Consider the following 24,899-nt stretch of genomic DNA (forward strand, 5'->3'; position numbering starts at 1 on the left):
ACACTCCAAAGCAATCAATATTAGCATTTTGGTATATTTCCTTCCTGTCTTCTCACATATTTTATTTTTTACATATATGAGATAATATTAAGTATGCAATTTTGTACATTGATTTTTTTCCATAAAATATTATGGAAATTAGAACTCTTGGTAAGCATTTTTAAATTTAAATAATGTTCAATTATTGGATCAACCATAACTTAGATATTCTCCTATTATTTAGGTTGTTTACACTACCTCACTATTAAATGGCTTTGGGCTTAAAACTTTAAGATAAAGAGTCTCTGAAGTAGGTTTATGGGTCAAAGTATATGAACATTTTAAGGCTCCTGCAAGATCATTTTGAACACCATGCATTTTACATCTTGCATTTGGCTTTATCTTCACAGCAGGTTTCATTAGCCTTCCTTATACATACTACAGGCTCTTCTGCCTTTTAATTGGCAAGGAAATTACCAGGAACTGGATACACACTGGAGGGAGGAGATAAGCAGAGTAATCAAAATCAGCTCCCAAGAAGAAGTGGAAACTTAATCTAGCTACGCTTCTAGTAGCACCCTCCTTAATTCTTGTTATCTCCTTTTAAAGTTGCATAGACCTTGATTTACACAAGTGTAGAAAGCTAATGGTTCCTTACTTATGGAATTGGTTGGTGGGAGGGGTGAGTGGGTAGAATTTAGATTAGATTCATACATTTCTAAAAACCACCAAGTTTCCAGTAATTGTTCATAATAATTTCAAGCTAGACAGCTTTTTCTAATAGCTGTGAAGGGGTGTGACCAGAATCATGAGCAACAGATAGTCACTGTTGTTACTAATGTGCCACGATGGAGAAGCTACTTTATTTTGGGCTAGGCCCAAAGTCCTGGGGTCCATTGAGGTCCAGTGTGGTTTAGAACATTGTATCAATTCTGATACTGAAAGATCTGTGGGATCCCCTGAGTTCTATCCTGGGCCCCTAGTATCCTCTGAATAGAGTATATTGATACAGGATGGGGGGTCTGAAACCTCTGCATATCCAGCCCCCCCTTTCTGGACTGAGCCAGAGCCAGTTCCAGTACAGTTGACTCAGGAGTGGCTTTGAGGTTGCCCCCACACAGCATTTCATTCTCTAGCACAGACAAGTGGAATGTGAAATAGACTCTCTGACAGAGGTACCGACTTTCCAGAGGCTTTGGCCTGCTTCCAACCCTTCATGGACTTGAAGACTCATGAATGTGCTCTTAGTCTTCACTGCTAAAAGGTAAATACACTGGTACCTCGGTTTTCGAACATCTCCACTGACAAACATTTCGGTTTACGAACACCGTAAATTTTGTGGATCTGTGGTATCATTAGATAGTAAAATTCATGCTAAATATGAAGTTTTAGGGGTTGATTTTAAAAGTCTGGGACGGATTAATCCATTTTGCATTACTTTCTATAGGGAAACCGTGCCTTGGTTTTCGAACGTTTCAGAACTCGAACTGTCTTCCGAAATGGATTACGTTCGAAAACCGAGGTACCACTGTAAATCCATTTTTAAAACTTTTCTCAGAGCACGTCCTTTGCATGGTCCCCAAGGATATTTTCTGATCTGTTTTCTAGCTACTCCTATCCCTTCTAATTTGTGGAAACTAGTTGTGTAGTCAGAGTCTAACCAGAACCAAGAAGAGGAGCGGGTTACCAACCAGACCCACTGGCTACACACTTCTGTTTTTACAGTCTGAGCCATACTTGCTTTCTGCTTTCTTAAATAGCACATTTAAAAACTATTACATCAACTTGAGGTCTCTTGGGATCCCTGAATTTTTTTTCCTGCCAGGTTTTTAAATAGCCAGTCATAATCTATACTATTTATAAAGCTTGGCTTTCCAGTTCAAGTGTAATATTTATGTGTTTCCTCACAAGTTGGGATAAGATTGCTGTTCTGTTAACCCAGTGGCCAGTTGGCTTACCATTGAGTTCATATTTATCCTTGATTTTGTTAGCACAGATTTACTTTGTAGAGAAAGAACCTTAAACTTCGCCTTCATTATCTTTGTGGTTTTTAAATCCGAGACCTTGAGTTGTTCTTTGTGTGAGCCCACTAATCCTGCAGAAACACCATCCAGATTCAGAAAATGTCCTATAAATTGTAATAATCTCAAACACGATCATATTCTCGGCCCCCCAACACAAAATTGTAGTGCATCCCAGCCTTCCCCCAAAACCCAGTTGAACCAGAGAGTTCACATTTCACAAATAAGAAAAGTTGAAAAGTCTGCTTGCTTTCATCCTAGTTTTCTTTCTCTCAGTTCCAACTTCAGGTGCCTATCTTTACATGTCAGTGGGGGTTGGATATGGCTTTAATCCCAAACTCTCTGGTTGTTTCACCTGAGAGAGCCTTGGCAAATGCAAGTTGGTAGGAAGAAGTTGTGGGGGAAGGCATGAGATTAAGCAGTGCTACACTCTACATATAAGCTTCATAAATGATTGATCTGTTGAGAAAAGAAGCAATTCTGGGATTTGAGAGATGACAATGAATAAGATTAAGTAGTCCATATAAAGGTTTTATTAAATCAGCCATTTTATCATACTGTTTAGGCAGAGGACCAAGTAGATCATTGGAATACGTGTAAACTTTTTATTGTGCCAGTAGAAGCCTATGCTGACATACTGGATGTGTATGTTAAATTTATGAGTGTAATTCAGTGTGAAAACTAGCATATGCATGCACGAATTGTGTAAATATTGATGATAAGCCTGAGGATATATTAATTGGAAGCAGTCTTAAAAGAAAGTAATAAGTTAGTTTCCTTTATATTATACATCTAAAATTATATTCTTTGATTTATAACTACAAGCTTTATACGCACAACTCATTGCTTTTTACAATGCTGCTTCTTTGGCATGTATTTTAGCTAGAACTATGTTTCAAAAGACTCACTCCATTTCTGCTTTTGACAAGGTAGGTTGAGGGTGATCTCTGTAGAGCAATATTTTCCCCCCAATAATATTGCTGACCACAGGCTGAATTCTGCGTCTGTACAATGAGTCATGATATGAGCTCTCTCTGGCACTCTCTGGCCCCCCATATTCCTGTCTGAGACATTTCTGCAGAGTAGAGTATCTGAGCAGTGCTGCATATTGGCTTCATCCCTTGAACTTGATATGTTTAGAACCAAATTTTAAATTAGAAAGAAAAGTTAAGTCTAAATGTAAGTGCCAGTAAGTGACTTGCAAATTGCTTTGTTCCCCCCTTTATCCCCTTGTCTTCTTACCTAACAAAGAAGAATCAGTAAAGGAAGAGCAACACTCAGAGGAGCTGAGTTCCAATTAATGTCCCCTGTGACTGCTGTGGAACTCAGTGCTCACCACTCCTTAGGAAAGGGAGAAGAAAATCTCAAAGATTAAAGGAAATAGTTGACATGAGAGACATAAAAAGACACACATACTTAAAAAGCAAAACCAAAAATATCTCCTTGTTTTCTACTCTCATCCTTGCTGCCTTTTTTTTTTTTTTTTTAAATAACAGGGAAAAGTTTCAGCTTATCAAGTGACAGGAAGGCATTGTTGTGTGGGATAAATAATGTGGGTTTTGACCGAGACCTGGGTCCAGTTCCCTGACCTCTCCTTTACAGGGTGTGTGGACTTGAGGAAATCACTTACTGGATTACTTGAGGATAGATTGATCCATGTAAGGCCCTTACTAGAATGCTAGGCTCATAATAAATGCTTAATAACTTCTGGCTGTTATCAGTGAGATCATCATCGTCGTCATCGTCATCATTTATCACCACCATTACCTTCAGATCATGGTAATCATTAATACCCCCACTGCCGTCGTCGTCGTCATCATCATCATCATCATCATCATCATCATCATCATCATCTTACCCTCCTGGTTCTCCTCTTACCTCTCTGTCCCCTCTTCATAGCCCCTTTTGCAGACTCTTCCTTTTCCAAACCCCTGAATTCTGGGATCCTATGCCCTTTTCCCTTCTCTCATTACGCATTCTCTCTGGTCGGTTGCATCCACAGTGGGGGCTTCATGTATCAGCCTGCTGATAATTTCCAAATCCATTACTGTAACCCAGATCTGTCTTTTAAGTTTCAAACATTAACACCATCTATCCACTGGACATCTACTCTTGAATGTCCCAGCAGCACTTCAGACCAAAACTCAACCCATCTTACCAAAAAAAACAAACAATCCAATTAACAAATGGGCAGAAGAGCTGAATAGATATTTTTATAAAGAGGACATACATCAGGCCAGCCAATAGACATATGAAAAGATTCTCAACATCACTAATCATCAGAGAAATGGAAATAAAAGCCACAATGAGGTATCACCTCATCTGTTGGAATGCCCATCATCGATAAATCAATAAACAACAAGTGTTGACGAGGATATGGAAAAAAGGGAACCCTTGTGCACTGTTGGTGGGATTGCAAATTGGTGCAGCCACTGTTAAAAACAGTATGGAGGTTTCTCAAAAAATTAAAAATAGAACTACCTTATGACCTAGCAATTCAAATCCTGGATGTTTATACAAAGAAACCAAAAACACTAATTTGAAAATATATGTGCACCCCTATGTTCACTGCAGTGCTATTTACAATAGCCAAGATATAGAAACAACTGAAATGCCTATCAATAGATGATTGGATAAAGAAATTGTGGGATATATATACAATGGAGTATTACTCTGCCATAAGAAGAATGAAATCTTACCATTTGTGATGATGTGGACAGACCTAAAGGGTATTATGCTAAGTGAAATAAGTCTGACTGAGAAAGGAAAATACCATATGATCTCACGAGTATATGTGGAATCCTAGGAACAAAATAAATGAACAAACAAAACAAAAACAGACTCATAGATACAGAGAACAAACTAATTGTTACTAGATGGGAGAGGGGTTTGTGGTTGGGCAAGAAAGGGGAAGGGATTAAGAAATACAAACTGTTGGTTACAAAAGAGTCTGGGTATGTAAAGTACAGTATGGGGAATATAGTCAATAATATCGTAAAAACTATATATAGTGCCAGGTGAGTACTAGACTTACCGGGGGATAATTTCATAAATTATATAAATGTCTAACCACTACACTGTTCACCTGAAACTAATATAAAATAATATTAAATGCCAACTATAATTTTAAAAAAATAGTCATGGGGACACATAGTATAGCATAGGGAATATAGTCAATAATACTGTAATAACTATGTATAGTGTCAGATGGGTCAGACTTATTGGGGTTATCACTTTGTGAGAAGTATGAATGTCTAATCACTATGTTGTTTTGTACACTTGAAACTAATAAAAAAACAACAACACATTTTCCTTTTCCATGATCTTGTTCTTCTCTTTGTTTCTGGTCTTAAAGAAGGCATCACCATTCACCCTCTTATCAAAGCTAGAAAACTGCGTGTCATCCTTGACTCTATCTTTTCCTTCCTTGACTGTCTGATCAATAATGGTGTCCATTACACCTCTGGACTATAAGCTTCATGTGGGTAGGGACCATTTTAGTACTGAGAATCTCAGCTCCTAGCACAGTGCTCAATACATAATTATTGAATGAATAAATAAAGAAGTGAATGAAACTTTGAATACACCCACTTCCTCTAATTTCCACTGCTCTTCTGCAGTTCAGGCCACCATCCATTTGCACCAACTTAATAATTCACAATTTAGAAATCCCATAGTTGGGCCGGCCGGTGGCTCAGGTGGTTGGAGCGCCATGCTCCTAATGCTGAGGTCGCCGCGTTCCCATGTGGGCTGCACCTTCTACAGCTAAGATTGTGAACAATGGCTCTCCCTGAAGCTGGGCTGCTGCGGGCTACCGCGTGCTACCATGAGCGGCCGGTGGCCAACGCGAGTGGCTGGCAGCCAGCGTGAGCTTAAAAATAGAACTACCTTATGACCTAGCAGTTCCACTCCTGGATATTTATCCAAAGAAACCAAAAGTTGTGTAGGACACAGCTTCCTGAGCCATGCTGGTATTATGAGGCTTGCGCTCAGCCGGGGTAGTGCAAGGCTCATAATACCAGCATGGCTCAGGGATCTGTGTCCTACAAAGTAGACTGAGAAACAACGGCTTGAACCAGAGTTGGGGGTGGGGAAGCATAAAAAGGGGGGGGGGGGAAGGATATCCCATAGTTGAAGTATCCTAACTCATCTCCCTGATTCTGGAGTTGCAGTCTGCACCACTGCTGTTCATTTTCCTCACTACAGCCAGAGTGATTTTTATGAGCCCCAAGAATCTGATCATGATCATACTTCTTCCCTGCTTAAAGCACTTCATTGACTCTGAGTGATTATCCTAATGTGATATCCTGCTGTCCCAGCACAACTGTCACTCTCAAAAATGTCCAGGATTAGACGATAATGACATGATCACCCAATACCTAATCTATCTTCAGCTTACATTTCTAGCTTCATTGCTCTTCATTCTTTTCCCACCCCTACATGTTACTCTAGTCTTATTGAACTTAAAATGTTTCAGATTTGTTGTGCTCTCTGCTCTCACATGCTCTTCCTTCTGCCTGGAAATTCCCTTCTTTCTTTGCCTGGCTGACTCCTACCGTCTATGTCCCAGGCTTAAACCTTCCTTTACAGAGGAGTCTTCTCTGGCGCTCAAGGTTATGTCATGTACCTGTTTGTGTTCCCATAGCTTCTTGCGTCCTAGCTCTTGCCTCATTTTTTTCATTGCCTGTTAATTTCTGTGTGTTCCCTCCTGGCCACTAAGCTCCCTTGGGTCAGTAACCGTATCTGTTTGCGGCACAGTTGAATCCTGGTGCCTACTCCAGGGTCCTGCACAGAGAAACTCAGCAAATATTTGGTGAATGATTGAAGTAAAACTTCATATGCTATTTGTATGATCAAAGTATGTGTGTGGAAAATTGTATTCCATAACAAATCTTCTGGGAACATGCCTAATTTGCGGCTATAAACAGTATATTGTCTTCTTGCTTCTGTTCATCGTGTTTGTGATAATGGTGGAAATGATTCTGTGTTCCTTTGATTAAAAGTTCATTCTAGGACCGGATTTGGAGTTGGTACACACTGTCAATTCCAGGAAGTCTTGCAGGTGATAATGTTAGAAAACAAAGCAAAGAACAGCTGTTTTCTAGCCTTGTCAAGCAGTTAAGGCTACTTTTATTTCAACTATGTCAGGCAGACTGGATTTAAAGTTATATGCTTTGAAGTTAAAATTCAGTTTTCTCTCATTATTCTAAGATATCCTAGATTGTTTAAGTTCCAAATTCTATTCTCACACTAATAAAAACAAACATAAAATGTCTCGTACTTCCAATATAATTATTCATATTGTATTATTTGCAAACTTGAAATTGTGTGCTTTTGGATGGTAAATTTTTCACTGTTAATTTGATCTACCAAAGAATCCAAAGATTTTATTCCATGTTTATTGACTAGAAAGGAGTTCTAGGGCTATTTGGGGGTCTGATGACATTATTCTATTAAATGAAAAGGAAGGTTAATAGCTTTGTTCCAAATAGAAATAACTTTAGTGTTTTTTCTGATAATAAAAACTACACATTCACTGCAAAAAAAAAAATCGGGAAAGATAAAGAAGAAAATAAAAATCATCTATAATCCCATTTTCAGGTTATTGTGTTAAACATTTTAGAGTATGTATTTCTAGGGTTTTTTCTGCATATATAGTCATGTCAATACAGATTTTTTTAAAAAATTGAAAATGGTATCATTTCACACACATGGCTTTAAAATGTGCTTTTCCACTTGATGACTTTGAGACTTTCAGGGAGAAAACATGGGTAAAGTGGATTTTAGGAAGTGTTGCTTTCTAGTGTATTGAGTGGTGTAATGTCCCCTTTACCACCTCCATTAAGAAAATTTCTACAATAATCTGTATTACTCTTTGAATCAGTCAGGGTTCATTTGAAGAAAACAGAAACTATCCTAACTATTTAAAGCAGAAAAAGATTTGATTTTTTAAAATAGGTGTGTATGAGATTGTTGGGAGGTCTAGAAGAGGGGTCTCTAGGCTAATCCTTCAGAAATAAGTCTGAACTGATGAAGTTGGACCGCCAGGGCTGCTCTCCTTTCCCCATGATCAGGGAGACAGGGAATGAGAAATCAGCCACCAGAATGGCTGCACCACAGACGCATAACCCTCGCTGGCATATAGGGACAGGCTTGTCACTGCCACTACTATTGGCCCTAGAGCCATGCAGCATCTACTTGATCCACTCTGGCAAAAAATGGGTATCCTGTATCCCCGTGCCTTACTTCTCTGCTCTCACTAAGCTAGTAAGTAGCCTGCATCCAGGAAGCTAAAACAAACAAGCAAAAGTCTCCACGAATGTACTCACCATTGGAAATCACAGAAATTTCCTCTGCTCATTTCTGTGTTTAAAATTTCAGGTTAGTGCATCGAATTGGCAGACCCTAAATCACATCTGGAACCCTAGTTCACAGGAGTCTAGGAAATTGCAGTGTTTGGCTGTCCAGTCACTGTGTATAGGGCAGCCCAAGCCCACCCGTCAGGAGACTAGAGTGGGCATTGAGTACCCCATATTCACCACACCTCAAGGCTTTGGGTGTTGGGATTTGGGCCTTTTGGGATGTGTCACTATGCAAAGAAGAACTTAAAGGCAACATAAAGAGGGAAAATTTATCATAAGGTGTGATATATACCACTACAATTTATTTAACCCATCCCTATTGCTGTTTACTTTTCTTTTTTTTCATATAAACAGTGTTTTGATAAAATGCTCCTAGAAGAGTCAGTTATAACCTCCATGTTGCTAAACACAACGGTCAATTCTCAGGCTTCATTTTACTTGACCTATCGGGACTTTTGACATGGCTCCTCATTCTCTCCTTGTAACTCCTTCTTCACTTCATTTCCAGAACCTCATGCTCTCCTGGTGTTCCTTCGAGCTCCCTGACTCAGCCTAATTCTCCTTGTTGGCTCCTTCTCATCTCTCCAGCTCTCAATGTTGGATGCCCCAGGATTTAGTCTCTCCTCTGTTTACTTTACTCCCTTGCTCATCTCATCCAATCTGATGGCTTTAAATAGCCTGAACTCCACACCCATGTACCCAACAACTACCTGGTGAACGTGTACACTTTACAAACGTCTCAAACTTAACATTTCCAAAACAGAGCTTCTGTTCTTCCCACTGCCTATATTCCACTCACGGTCTTTTCCATCTCAGTTTATGGAACTTCCATCCTTTCATTTGCTTAGGACAAAAATCCCAGGAGTCATCCTTGACTTCTTTATTTCTCTTACATTCACATTCAGTCTATCAGCAAATCTCTGTTTATTTTATCTCCCAAAATATCCACAATCCAACTGCTTCTCTCCATCCCCTTTGCTCCCCACAGGTCCAAAACACTGTTATTTCTCTCTTGAACTATTGCCCCAGCTCATCAATGGTCTCTGTGCCCACCCTAAAAGTTAGAACATGTCACCCCTCTGTTCAGAACACTCCAGTGAAAATTCCCTCTCACTCAGGATAAAAGTCAAAATCCTTACTTACAATAATCCTCAGGGCTGTTTTTCCTGCCACCCCCACCCCCCACTGCCACCATCTCTCTGATTTTCTTTCCTGTCGTTCTCGGTCTTGCTCACTTTGCCCCCATCTTTTTGGTGTTCTTAAGCACACCTATCTCTAAGGGACTTGGCAGTTTGCGGCCCCTCTGCTTGGAATGCTCTTTCTCAGATCTGCAGAAGGCTCCCTCATCACCCTCCAGGCTTTGCCTGGTCATCACCTGCTCCGTGATCACAAGACCTTCTCTGATCACCCTATTTAAACTTACAAACTGACTTCCCCTCCAGACCTCCAAATTCTCTTTCTTGGTTTTATTTTTCTCCATAGCACTTACCACTTTCTAATTAACTACAAAACTTCTTTCTTTTATTGTCTTCCCACCCCCTATGAGAAAATGGCTTTTTTAATATATGATTTATTATTGAATCCCCAGTGCAATGTCTGTGCACACTGGTAATCATTCCTCAAATATCTGTTGAATGAATAAATTTCTTTATATATGCACCGTTGTGCATTGTGTAATTATTTATTGGGAATTAATTCCTACTGTCAAATGTATGTACAAATTGCCCAGAAAGGTTTTAACAATTTGTTTTTCCACCAAGACTCCCCGTGAGTGTTTTTTCCCGATACCCTTGCCAACATCACGCCCTAGTCACACTCTCTGTTCCTTGAACTCACCATGTGCGTCCCCATTGATGCATTTGCACTGATTACTCCCTCCCCCAGAATACCCTCCTGCCACACCTTTACTTGGTTGAATTCTTCTTATTATTCAGGTCTCACTTTAACTGTCACTTCCCTGACCATCAGCTGTGAAGGAACTTCCCAGTCGCTCCATATCTCAGCACCCTATATTACTTTCATAATGGCATATATCACTACCAGATATTTTCTTATTTGTATATTTATTTGTTTGACTATGCTTTTCCTCTCTAGAATGTTAAGTTCCATGAGAACGGGAGCTTCGTATGTCTTGTTGCACACTGTCTCCAGTAAATGTGTGTTTGATAATGAATAAACACTGGGTATTGTCATTTTTTCATTATTCTCATCTGGTGGGTGAAAGGTGGATTTAACATGAATTATTTTTCTGGATTCATGAGTCTGAGCATCTGTTCAAGTATGAAAAGCCCTTTTTTGAATACAAATGCTGAGATGATACAGAAGTTGAACTATTCAGTTAGTGTATTTGTTTTGGATATGCTATATCAGATCTCTTATATTGCTGATATGTTGCATAATTGCTTAAGTTTCTGAAACCTCCATTCTTATTCATGCCATCAGTATCCATAAAGTAGGATTCCTTTTGAAGATTGTACTTATGTATTGTTGTTTTCTTTTTATCTTCACAGCTTTTGGAAAGAACCAACAGTGGTTTTGAAGAATCAGATTCCGGTGCTACCAAGAGTCCGCTGCACTTAGCTGTAAGTGAGGTGCTGTGGGCAGCTTCACCTGTTACAAAAAGAACCTACGCGTGCCTAAAACTAGTCTGTTCTTAAAATAAGAGCATAGTAGTGCAGTAATAACTAATAATGAAAACAGTACGTGGGTAAAGATGCAGGCTGTAGAAAGTCTGCCTCAACTTCCAGTAGAGACATTACTGACCTTGTCTGAGCCTCGGTTTCCCATTAAATGAAGGCAAAGGAAAAGATACTGTGCAGAAAGCCCTTACCAGAGTGTACTTAGTAAATGATTGCTGTAAGTTTTAACAATCCTTAAAATTATTAGCTGGTGGGTTAAATCAGTAAACTGAGGAAATTCAAAGAAAACATTTCAGTTTAAGAGATTTGATTAAAGACAACCATACACAAATATTCAACCTACAGATAATCAAATATGACATTTTCGAATACCACAATGAAAAACTTGCAAGCTATTTAAGCACAAACTGGTGAGAACAAGATGAGCGATGCATACTTGCAACTTTGCTCTTTCTGCCAGGACTTGAAATCAGGGTGTCAGGGGTCTCAGGCTGTGATTCTTGCACTGCGTGAGATCTGGGAAGGAGGGGAAGAAGAGTTATTCTGTCACCAGTAAGGCCTCCTTTCTGCATCCCAATAACCAAAGAGAAATGCAACCGCTCAGTGGTGATCCCTAAACTCTCCATGTGGGGGACCACGCTGTTAACTCATCCGCCATTCTGTCTCAGACGGCGCCCTGCTGTCAGTTGGCAGTCAGCAGCTGAGTCCTAGGAACCTGTCCGACTGGCAGCCACACCCAGCAATAGCCACTCACTTGCCCAAGATGCTGCTGAATTGAAACCTCTCAGTCCACAGCCACAAAGACGGTGTTTGATGTACCCAGAGGCTGGACACTTGGGGAAGGGTGGGAAGGGGCTGGGTCTCTGTGTTTAACTGTGATGACATTTCACTTAAGCCATGCCTACACATGCACTTCTTCAGTGTCATGCTGATGAAAAATTGAGATGGATGTTTTAGAGAGCACAGAGGAGCATTTTATTAATGGGCGTGCACAAGCATTCAGGCAAGGGGAGCGGGATAAGGCCATCCCACAGGGAGGGGATGAACAGGCCACACTGCAGGGAGCCCTCCCTCCATTACCAGTCTCCCCGCATACGTACTTGCCAGCACATCTGTTAGCAAATGACCACTCTCTGTCATACCCACCAGCACATCCACTGCACCCCCGACACACACACACACACACACACACACACACACACACACACACACACATTTTGAATCTAGTGAAATCAGGTTAAAATGTGCATAGATCTTTGTTCCTGGAGATGGAATTAGAATGGAAAAGGCAGGCGGATAGGGGGATACTTATATGTAAAACAATTCATACCCATTGGCTTTTAGTATCGGTTCTAAAGGTTGCTCCCTGAAATTTCTGCCCAGCTGTGTGCTGTGCCTGGGGAAGTTACCCCAAAGCTGAGGGTTCACAAACAGCACTAGCTCCCTCTGGAAGGCCTGTTTCAAAGGTTATCTCACATAGAATCCTCATGCCCTTTGAAAGTGAGATTGATTGCATTGCCGAACCTTAGAGACTTTCTTAGCTTCCAAAAATTCTATCGTCTCTCATTTTCAAAAAAACATATTGTTTATAGAGCTTACTGTGTACCAGGTGCTCTGCTAAGCTCTATGGGTTTCTGGTCACATAAAGACAAGGTAGTGTGATATCATTGGACAGAGTTGGGCTTTGGTAGTTCTGCAGCTGGCTGTGGCCTATGAAATGCATACAGAGAGGAGGTCCCAGCCACCAGTCTACTCATTAGCAGCTCACCTGGACCTGGTTTTCCCATCTGTAAATTAAAAGGAATGAGTTAGTTAAGGATCCCAAAACCCTTTCTAATTTGTTAATTTATTTCATTTTTGTTGTATGATCTTGGCTAAGTACCTAACCTCTTGTGAGTCAGTTTCTCCACCCATGATATGGGGAGAATAGCAGTACCTCTACCATAGGGCCATTGGGGGATGACATAAGTTCATGTACATAAAGCAGAATAGTGCTGGGCACATCTGCGCAATCAGCTAGCTTCATCTTCGCTATTATTACCATTAATATCATTCTTTCATTTGGTATATACTGACTGTGTGTGTACTAATCACTGTTCCAAGAGCTGGAGATGTTGCAATAAACAAAATCCAGCCTCTGTCCTTGTAGAGTTTCCAGTCTATGAGAGACAATAGGCGAGTAAATGTAGAGCATGACAGATAGTGATAAGTGCTGCAAGTGCTGCAAATGGGATCAGTGAGGTAGAGAGCATTGAGGTGGCAGATGGGGTGCTATTTTATATAGCATACAACCTCACATTTGGACAGAGACCTTAAGAGCTACCCATGTTGATACTTGACAGAAGAGTGTTCTTAGGCAGACGTGCAAAGTCCCTGGGGGTAAGAACATGCTTGGCATGTTACCAGAAAAGCCAGGAAAGCAGTGGCTGGAGCAGAGTGGTGAGGGGAGAGTGGTAGGTGGTGAGGTGTGAAATTTTGTGGAGGGGGCACCGAGTCAGGGAAGGGCGTCAGCAGGTCACAGAGGGCCTCGGACTCCATTGTGAGAACTTGGACTTTTCTGAGCTAAGCAGGAAACCATTTGGAGACTTTTGAGGATGATATGATATGACTTTTATTTTAAAACTGTTGAGTTTAGATTGTAAGAGAGCAAAAGCAGAAGCAAGACAAGCAGGTAAGCAAAGATGCTGATGACTTTTACCAGGTGATAGCATTGGATTAATTCTAAACCCATTTTATTCTTGCCCTCTAAATGCTAAGACTTCTGTAAAAATATTATTTGCTTCGAGAATGGTACAAATATGCCCATCAGCCTCTCCAGGGGCCTCTGTAGCAATTAACATGATAAAAACCGAAGGCACATTATTTCTTAGGTGGAAGCATTCTAGCAACGAAATAGAACCAGATGCCCTCAAACCTTGCCTGCCACAAAATACCTGACCTGCTTTGAGTTACTATTTTCTGGCTGAATGATTCAAGTCTCCAGGGTTATCAGCCTACTGAGTTTCATAAGCATTTCAACCACTTGAAAAAATTAAATCAAGAAACAGGACTATGCAAATGAAAGGCTCCAGCTTTTGAGATTTCCAGATGGACCCATTATTTCATGGATTCTGTTGAGATTCCAGATTCTTTCTCCTCGTTGCCCTCAGTTCCAATATAAAAAATTCAAAGAAAGTAATCATGTTTTAAAAATATTTGTTATCTAATGAGATTTTTAAGGTATTTTTTTTAACACAAATTTAAAATGTTTGCTACCTCCAGTGAAAACTTAAACTGGGCTGTCTATTAAAAGCCAAAATATTGCATGCTTTTTGAAACAGCATATTTGTTCTTTTTGTGTGATTACTTTCTCCTTTAGTCATTTCAGAAATTATTTGTGGAATTACCTACTAAACACCTGGTTTAGGATGGGAATAGAAAGAAAAATAGGACAATTTTCATCATGTACTATTGACATGAGAAAGGTCTCCTTTCCTGTCTACTTGAATCTTTTTTAGAGAGTGTAAAGCTTTATTGCACACTTTTTTATATACTCCAAGAACCATATAACTGCCTAAAGACAGAATCATGCATTTCACTATAAAATAGAATTCTGTATTATGTAGTAGTTTTCCTTATAGGGTTAAGCTATAAAGTGTGAAGGTAAATGACAGTTCTTGTACAGTCAAAGTTACCTTTATTATTCCTTTATGTTGCCCTTGAAGTTTAGTATACATAGTTGTATGTCTTCAATTCTGCATAGTAATGCATATGCGCACTAAAGTTCAAGAGCTGCAAGCCAGACTAAAGGAAGAAACAACGGGGATTTTATAGGTAAATCTGGGCTTTCAACCATTCTGTCTTTAAGATAATTTTCAAGCACCTGGAATAAAAGAAAGTATGGATTGGAATTCTGAAGCTTTTCTAACTACCGTCAGGGTTCACTCCATTTTATTTTGATATTAAGCCTCTTTAATTTTAACAAATGCTGATGGGTTTAGTTTTGTTGGAGGATTAAAGTACAGGGGTCTTTACAAGAGGTAAGTTCTTAAGTCAGCACCTAACTGATGAGCTGTGATGTGACTCTGCTTTTCTGGACAGTGCTGATGCCTCTCCACCAGCTTCCTTCCTCAGTCTGTTTCTCTTTGCCCTGTGTGTCTTCTCTTTATCAAATCTGAATATGCTAGCCATCATGCTTGTAGATATGCATGCTATTTATAAATTGCTGATTCTATTTTCCTAGGCTAAGTCATATTGACAGAAATTAAAGTGTTTACTATCTTTGTCATCATAGTACCTGGCACTGAAAAACCAACATTGGCAACAGTGTTTCCCCGAAAATAAGACCTAGCTGGACCATCAGCTCTAATGTATCTTTTGGAAAAAAATTAATATAAGACCTGGTATTATACTATATTATACCTGATCTTATAGTAAAATAAGACCGAGTCTTATATTAGTTTTTGCTCCAAAAGATGCATTAGAGCTGATGGTCCAGCTAGGTCTTATTTTTGGGGAACATGGAAATAGTGTCTAGAACCTCCTAGTGTCTATGTGGAGTCATTTGTCTTGGGTGTGAAGTCAGGATTTCTACACAAGCTGAATCAGTTACCACCATTACAATGTAAAATGAGAGGAAGTGTCATGCAAAGTTCTTTTTCAAATAAGCCACAGGTTCAAGCCCAGGGTAAACTGAGATAGATTGGTTTATACTCTGATTAAGATGCTCCTGTTACCACAGCCCCATACAGAGGCTAGGTGCCCTGGAGTTGGCTTAAACTCTTATGGTCTGAGTTGATAATGGCTGAAACTGATTGATAGGTATATGGGAATTCATTACACCATCCTGTCTTCTTCGTATTAAGTTTGAAATTTCCTATAATAAAAAAATAAAGAAACATATACCTTTTGACCTTGTTATACTCTTTCCATAGGAGCTCATGAAAAAGCCACAGCTCAGGCTCTGGGATCTGACTGGTGTGCCTTTGAAGCCCAGCTCTGCCAACAAAGGCTGTGTGGCTGTAAGAGGGCTGGGTAATGTTTCTGCCCTTCGTTGTCCTCATGGGTAAAATGGGGATAACAGTAGTATCTAAATCGTGGGTTGCTGTGACAATTAAATAATGTGCTACGGGTCTAGTACTGCCTGACATAGAGCAAGTGCTCAATAAAAGTTAGCTATGGCTTCAGAATTTAGACTAAAGGCTTACGATCCTGTGCAGTTATGGTTTACATAGCAAGTACAGATCAGAAAGATAGACACACAGGAATTTATTTTCCTGCCTCAAGAAGGGTAGTATGTATAGTAAAAGATCAGTAGTCTGGAAGTTTGCCTGGAATAAACCAGCTTGCTTCATAGCTCTGTGCAAGGCACGTTACTTCCATGTTGAGCCTTCTAGAGAAGGGGTTTAAGTTTCTGATTTAATATTTGTTACTAAACTCTCTGCGCCATTCCATGAATAAACAAAAGTATTTTGTTTGAAAATCAATAAAGTGAAATTACTGGGGAAAATTATAAGAGATTGCCTAAAAGCACAGATTTTAGTGGTCACAGATTCTGGGTTTCAAATCCTGACTTTGTCATTTACTAGCTAAGTGATCTTAGACTAATCAATTAACATTGCTTGTTTTGATTTCTTTCATCCATAAAAAGGATGTTTGCAAAGATTAAATAAGATACTAGAGCTAGACTGCTCAGTACAGTGCCCTCAATAAATAGGTGTTATTTTAAAAATGTATTCTTATCACTAATGTTAATAAATGGTAAGACATTATTTTCATTCATTTATTCATCAAATAATTGTTGAGTGTCTACTATGTGCCAGACAAGATTCTAGGATATAGCAGTGAACAGCACACAGAAAGTGCCTTCAGTCACAGATAATAAATCAGTAGAGATGTAACAGATAGCAAGTGGTAATAAGTGCTATGAACCGATGTGCAGTAATACATTATAATAGGGTATTTCCACCAAGCAGATACGAGAGATGTAAATAACTTCAAGAGCATAGATAATTGTGAAGGCTAGTAAAATAATGAGGAAGAAATACATTTTCAGTATTTACTACCGGGTATTCTTTTAGTTTATTTTTAAAATGCGATATAATTGACATAGAGCATTGTGTTAGTTTCAGGTGTGAGCAGCATGGTGATTCGATATCTGTATGTATTACAAAATGATCACCACAATAAGGTCTAGCAAACATCTGTCACCACACATTGTTACACATTTATTTTCTTGTGGTGAGAACTTTTTACTACCTTTGTTTTTAATATGATGTATTTAAATTTTTAAAAAGAATGCTATGCAGATAAAATAAAGTGGGATTAGTGGGTTCGAGAGTATCTGGGAGTGTGTTGAGATAGAGGGTATATGGCTATTTTATAGAGGCTGCTCTGTGAAGCCTCCAGGTAATGAGCTATTTGAAGCAGAAGTACCAGGAAAGCCATGGCTCTCTGAAGAAGAGCTTTCCAGACAGAGGAAACAAAGTACAGATGCAGTGGCCCAGAGGAGGAAATGCTCGTACTTCACCACAGTGGGGGATAGTGTGGCTAAAACAGAGTGAGGGGGATTTGGTAACGATCAGGGTAGAGGGAGGCCAAATCCTAAGAGCCTAAATGGTCATGGAAAATTTTGGAGCTGATTGTCCATGAGGGGAGAAGCCACAGGCTAGTTTTCATCAAGGAGTGATATGTCCGACTTGGGTGTTAAAAGATTTCAGGTGATGGCTATGTCAGTAATAGATTGTAGGGAGCCAAGGTTGGGAAGGGACGCTTTTGCCATAATCCTGGAAAAAAAGAAGGCAGTGGTTTAGTGTGAACTGGATAGGTTCTGCATATATTTTAAAGAAAGAATATAGATGATCATGGTTTTGAGAGTTGCTATTAGTCATGCAGCACCTATGTGTGAATCAGAACAGGATTATGGGTAGATATTTTCCTGACAAATGCCTCTGTGTGGCTAGTAAAATGTGTCCCTCTCAGAAGTCACATCCCTGTACCAGGACATGGCACGATTGGTGAGGGGGTAGTGGAGGGTGGGGAGACGCTCTTTTTCAGCACCCACTTGCCTTCATGTCCTAGAGTCCTTGGGCAGGACTACAACCCTGTGATTAAGAAGGAAGATAAAGATCACTCCAAAGTTTTGGGCCTGAGCAACTAGAAGAATAAAGTTGCCATTTATTGAGAAGGGGAAGGCTGCAGATGGAGCAGGTTTGGGAAAGGAAATGAAGACTATGGTTTGGGACACGTTAAGCTTTAAAATGCATATTAGATATTCAAGTGGAAATACCAATAAGTAGTTGCATATACAAGTCTAGAAGTAAAGGGAGAAGCTGGAACTGGGATATAAATTTTGGATTCATCAGCATATGAGTTTATGTTATATATGTATTTCATGCATAACATAATAACCATAATGATTCACAAAAATAATGTAATGAGAAAGTTTTAAAACAATTTTTATCAGTATTCTTAATTTCTATAGGTCCTTTTAAATCTAATTTTTGTTGTGATTGTTGTTAACATATACTCGGGAAAAAATTCAAATGATTTTTAAAAAGATAAGATGAAATAAGTGCATATGCTCCTAACTTTACCTCTCATTTTGAGAGGTAACTGCCATTAACAATTTCTCTTGTAATCTTCTAAAACTTTTTATTAATATAGAAATATGCATATATACACACGTGTATGTCTAGATATATTTGCTTTTTATATAAATGAGGTCAGGCTGTATATACTGTTTGCAACTTAGTTGGGTTTTTTTTTTTGATAGATTTTGTCAAATCAGTCTCCATAAATGTCATACCAACCTATATTCCCACCAGTAGAACATAAGATTGCTTTTTTCACTGTGTCTTAACTAATACTGGACATGACCAACTTAATCACTGCCAAACTGGTAGTTAAAAAAATAGTACTTTAAAAATTTACATATTTTTCCATGTGTTTATTGACCTTTTATATTTCTTTTTATGTAAGCTGCTTTTTGATGCCCTTTGTACATTTTTCTAATTTTTAAAATGGTTTGTAAGAGCTCTTTGTATATTAAGAAAATTAGTCTTTTATCTGTGCTAAGCCTTTTTTGAAATAAATTGTGCCTTGAATAATCGCTGTGGTAGAAAAATAAAAAAGTTCAAGAGACAAAAGCAGGGACTTTGGCTGCTGAAGACGCCGGAGACAGGCTTCTCTTCTGTATCCTTCTTTACTTCCCTTCCCCCTCTTATCCCCTCCTCCCAATATTCCTATAACCTTTTGTTTTGTTTTTTATTTCGATGTCCTTTGCCTTGTATGTACATACATCTTTTTTTCACCTTATAGATTTAATAAAAATAATTTTTCGCACTTATTATAATTTTGTTTTTTAGTAATAAGAAGCCTCTTAACCTTAACATAGCATAGTCCCTCATAATAACTCTGAACTTGGCACTGGTACACAGAACATATTTCCATAATTGTTTTCATTATAATCAGTGGAAGAAATAAAGGAGAGAAGAGGAAGCATCATCTGTGTACAAGATATTATGCAAAGCCTGTGCAATTTTTATCTCTTTTCATCTTCCCTGGAAGGCATCTTTTATTGTTCTCATTGTATAGATGAGGAAAGAAGCTCTAAGTGAAATTAAGAAACTCACTCAGGGTCACGTGGTAAGAAATTAAAATGTTGGACTGTAACAAAGTCTGCATGCCTCTGTTGAATTACGAAAGCCACATGTGTTTAGTAACTTTTTCCTCCAAGTTTAACAGAAAAGTCTCCTGAAAAAAATATTCTGATGATGTCAATATGTTCAGGACTGAACTGACAGATATAAGAATATATCAATTTATTCAGCAACAGTATTAGTAGATTGATAGATATAAGAATATATTAATACATTTAGTGCCTTTGGGGAAAATTACTTGAAAAAAGAGAAAGAACATAAAGGAATTCATGCATAACTGTCAGTTTTCTGTGTTATGATTTTTAGTCTAACTCTTTGGTTTCCTGCGTTTCTGTAATTATCCCAAGCGTCTTTCTGATGTGCTCTTTGGAGCGGTCTCCGTCTGTGACCGTGGAGGCTGAGCCTCTCATGTAGATGGCCGTGGGGTTTGGGGTGAGCAAGCATTTGTGTCATTGGTTTTTTTTTTTGCAGGCCTACAATGGGCATCATCAAGCCGTGGAAGTCCTGCTGCAGTCCCTGGTGGACCTGGACATCAGGGATGAGAAAGGCCGCACTGCTCTGGATCTGGCTGCCTTTAAGGGACACTCAGAATGTGTGGAAGCACTTATTAATCAGGGCGCATCCATCTTTGTGAAAGACAACGTAACCAAAAGAACTCCACTTCATGCCTCAGGTAGGTCTTGTCAAGAGCTTGGTTACCCTAGTTTTATAGCCCATTTATGAGTTTGAGTAAAAAGATAGCAGCATCCACTTCCATCCCAATTTTTAAAATATTCGTTTTCTTTCTACATCTGATATGCCTACATTCTTCCGAAATGCTTGGCTTACTATCCACTTGGAGATGATTGGTGTTCTCTGACCAGACAGGCTCTGGTCTTCTTTAAAAATTTAATGTTTTTAGAGCAGTTTTAAGTTCACGGCAACATCGAGAGGAAGGTACAGAGATTTCCCATATACTCCCTGCCTCCCACACATTCACAGCCTCCTGTTATCAACATCCTTCACCAGAGTGGTACAGTTATTACAACTGATGGACCTACGTAATTATCCAAAGGCCATAGTTTACATTAGGTTCGCTCTTGGTATTGTACATTCTGTGAATTTGGACAAATGTATAATGATGTGTCTGTTATTATAGTGTCATACAGAGTACAATCCTATAAATAATAGCTCTAAAACTCTTCTGTGCTCCTTCTGGTCATCTTCTTAATTCAAAAGAGAGTTCACAACATTTGGCCAAGACTTATCACAAAAGTTTCTGAAAAAAGTGCAAGGTGTAATGTGATCTTCGGATAAGTTACAGAGAACAAAATCACACAGCATTTTAAAGCATAAAATTCAGGATATTTCTGGGCTATTTCATAAAAGGAGTCATCACACAGCAATCTAATCAGTACATCATTGTGCCAGCCTAAATGATGCTTCTTAGCTTTTGCTCTGATTCTTGATGTATCAAGTGTAAAACTAGAGACTCTTAAAAAGTGCGTGCTTATATCAAAAAGTTAAGTAATTTGCCTTCTCTGGGATTTTTCTCTAATATACGTAAAATAAAACTGTATTAAAACACTGCTAGACATATACACAGATATAAAGGTAATGTGAAAGAGAGTCTAGCTCAACTAAGGCATAATTTTCTTTGCAGTCAGGAATTCAATGATATCAGCCTTTGATCAGGATAGTAAATATTGTCTTATAATGAGAAATAACTGTCTTACACCATTAAATAATGGACATATTGAGGAAACAAAGGAGTGAAAATAGTTTTTCAGAAGACTTAATGATTCTTGTTACTTGGGAAATTTTTCTCAGAATGTTAGGCCTCCCTAAGTATTTCCACCCACATCCCAAATTTCCAAACCACTGAAGCAAAACAATACGGAGATTGAAAACAACAACAACAACAACAAAACACGGCTGTTGCCTAATTATCTGAAATGATTGTTCCTGAAAAATACTTTAGCCATGAGGTCAGCAGTGGTTGGTATGGTTAAATTATAAATTCTTATTTCCTATCACATTTAGTCTTTTTGGTGTTTTTATAAAGTTTGATAGTCTAGACATTCTTAGTATTATTGTAAAGTTCACATTTAGTTTTCCTTTTTAAAAACTGGTTACCTCTTCTTAAGGCAAGCATCCTGCTTTAGAAACTGTGTACTTCTTGACAATTACAAAGGGCCATTTTCGTTGTGGAAATCGCCTTTGTAAACAGGTAAACAATGAAGAATAATCATTGTCACTTATTCGCTGCTGTGATATAGGCTGTGGTCCAATGGAGCCCCCTAGTGGTCAAGGAGACTAACTCATTTTGAATTTCCCTCCTGTCATTCATGAAAAACCACGGTGTTATTTGATTCTGTTCTCCACAAAATGTCCGCTATGTGGAAGCTTTAGCCTGTGCTTTGAGAATCTGCATGTCCAGAATCTTTTCCAACTTATTTGAAAGGCCATTTTTTTTGTTTTTGTTGTTTCAAATGCAGGGAATACTCTGAGGAGCAGGAGCAGGATGGATATTAGAGGTTTTGGCACAGATAGTAGCAATGACAGTTGTGGTCTTTGAGCGGCATGAAAAATGAGTGTCACTCATAGCCAGGGAGAGGCTGAGAGAGTCTGAGACAAAGCTGGACTTGGCAAGGCACGGCTAAGGAGATGTTAGCATCTTTTTGCTAGAAGGAAATTAGGGAAAATGTAGTGTGTGGGAAGCTAACAAGAATTCTAGTTTGGCTACATTTTCACAATAAGGGGGACTTACATTTACCTGAGGGCTATTAGCTCAATTCAAAAAGCTGCAGTGTACTCCCCACCCACCCACCCCCCCCAAAAAAAGCACTACTGTAGAAATTGGTTTGCTCGCCTACACAGTGGGAAAGTGATCTGAACTTAGATGATTTATTTCCCTTTCTCTGTTTAGCCAGAAATCAAACATCCTTGGAACTATTATGAGAGTATATGAAGAATATCAAATTGACATAGAAAGAGGCATCAATCAAAATACGCTACCTTCACTTTATGAACCCATCTCCTGTAATATTTAGCTGTCAGTTCTCTGCTGTTCATTTCCTTTTAAGCATACATTAAACTACTTGCATATTTCACCAGTGGTAACAGATACAATGTAATATTTAAAGTAAACAAACAAACAAATAAATAACAGTAACAACAGTATATCGCCTGTACTCCAGTCTCCAGAATTTCCTCCTGATATACGCAAATGGGACATTGGTGAGAAAAAGCTGAATGCCATGGTCTACAAAATGTGGGCGTTATTTCTGTAGTTCATTTGAGTGGTGTCAATACGTGTGAGCTAATTCTAATATGTACTGTCCCTGAAAAAAGTGTCATTGTTAAATTAGCATTCTGTCATGACTGGCATGCAATAAAAAGAACTGTAAAACGCAGCTCTTAGAAAAGCCTTCATCAACCTAACAGCTGCATTTTCTCCTCCTCTCTCCACATCCATAAGGCGGTGGTAAATCCAATGCATTTTATAGTGTTCTCATTGTTCAGAGAGGAGAGAAGTTCACATTTAATTTTAAACATACATGTTCTCATCCTACTCCCTGAGTGGAAAGCCATCTCTGTTGTAAAGCTGCGGGCTCCATTCTACAAGCTGGAGGAAAGTACCTTACTTCCTGGGATTGTCATCTCAGCCCCTGAGGCACCACCACTCCTAAAAGGAGCATCTTTCCTGGTGTGCACAAGGAGGCACCCAGGTATTTGTATCCAGGCGGTCAAGGCCGACACAGTGTTCTGGCTGCATCTCTTGCCCATTGCCAGCCCAGGTCTGCTGGGAGAGTAGGGGTGAAAGCCTGGGACACAGTGAGGAGGGCTCTGGAGTCAGAGCTTGCAGGGGTGGGAAAAGGAGTGGACAAGAGGGGACCGTGGTGTGGGAGGCTACAGGGCCACACCCCTCACACCGCACCAGCGTGCTTGAGACACTGGCAGGCAGAGAAACAGCGGGCTGTGGTTTGAGGAACTCCGGGACAGAGCTGCAGCCATAGGCTGTGCGTCCAGTCAATTAATCAGTGAACAGTGAGCTGATGGCTCGTGTACACCGTTCCGCCTTGAGGGTTTGCTTTAAGTCACTGCTAATCAATCAGAACTGTTGCTCAGTGTCTACCTCAGAATGTAAAATGGCCAAGGGAAAACGAGGAAGGACCTGTTCTCTCTCGTTCTCCTTCTCTTCCCTCCTCCTCCCATCCTCTCCTCCCCCTTCTCTCCTTTATCCTGCCCCCTTCTTCCTTCTTTTTAAAAAGGGCTGGAGGAGGGCTGGACACAGGATTATATAGTATTGGATGACTCTTAGAGAAACGAAAAGGATAATTGGAAAGTGTGGAGAGATTATCAGTCACATTCAAGGAGCTAAGAAAGGACATTGTGTTTAAGGGAAAATAAGGCTCGATATAGGAACCAGGGAAAAGTTATATATGGACCAAAGTGCTCTGATAGAAAGAAAGGAGAAGATGGATTAGTAAAATAAACATTGGAGCACACTGCATCCAGCAGCGAGTATGAACTGGCAACCTGGGGATATCTGTCAGCAACGATTGAAAACCACGGATTTGAAGTCCAAGTAAATTTCACTTTGGAGGGATATGCATAGTGTTGATGTGTTTTAAAAAATGTCCATTATTTTCTTTTTCAGTAATTAATGGTCACACACTGTGTTTGCGGCTATTACTAGAAATTGCAGACAACCCAGAAGTGGTGGACGTGAAAGATGCCAAAGGACAGTAAGTGTTTTCACACTTGGCCTGGGGTTGACATTTCAGTCACAACAGGTAATCGGGTAATTTGCTAAGCAGCTAGGAGGGCTGACTGCTGAATTTTAGATTGGGGGTATATATTGAGTGAAATTCATGGATGAGAGCCCTAGAATAATGAGGTGACTTTTCCTAGAGTATACGTAGCCAAGAAAAGAGTGTGTGTGTGTGTGTGTGTGTGTGTGTGTGTGTGTGTGTGTGTCTTTATGAAAAAGAGCCAACTTTTTATGTTTGTGGCCATGTATCCTGGCCTTTTAAAAATATTCCCTCCTTTGTTTCTTCCTTCTATCCATTTTTACCCTCTTGTGAAGCTGCTACATTCCCATTTTCAAAGTAATAATGGCAATGACCTCAAGAAGTTATCTTGACCATAAAAATCCTTCATATTTTTATCCTTTCTTGGGTTTGTTTTTCCAAAGTATTTTCCATCTGTTAGCCCTTTCCTACACCCAGTCTTCTCTTACAAATAGGAAAAGCAGAGCAAAAATGCACTAGTGAC

At 39.3% G+C, this 24,899-nt stretch overlaps 1 protein-coding gene across 4 annotated transcripts in view; it reads left to right on the plus strand.

Moving 5' to 3' along the window:
• Positions 1–24,899, plus strand: part of ANKRD44 (ankyrin repeat domain 44) — a 288,736-nt gene that overhangs the window by 237,339 nt on the left and 26,498 nt on the right. For all 4 annotated transcript variants that reach the window (XM_033112215.1, XM_033112213.1, XM_033112214.1 and 1 more), the window contains exons 17-19: positions 10,873–10,944; positions 20,112–20,313; positions 24,283–24,370. In XM_033112215.1, coding sequence (XP_032968106.1) covers positions 10,873–10,944; positions 20,112–20,313; positions 24,283–24,370 — 362 coding nt within the window. The remainder of the gene's footprint in view (positions 1–10,872; positions 10,945–20,111; positions 20,314–24,282; positions 24,371–24,899) is intronic.

This window comes from Rhinolophus ferrumequinum, chromosome 8 (assembly GCF_004115265.2).
Source record: "Rhinolophus ferrumequinum isolate MPI-CBG mRhiFer1 chromosome 8, mRhiFer1_v1.p, whole genome shotgun sequence".
In the NCBI taxonomy this organism is placed as follows: Eukaryota; Metazoa; Chordata; class Mammalia; order Chiroptera; family Rhinolophidae; genus Rhinolophus; species Rhinolophus ferrumequinum.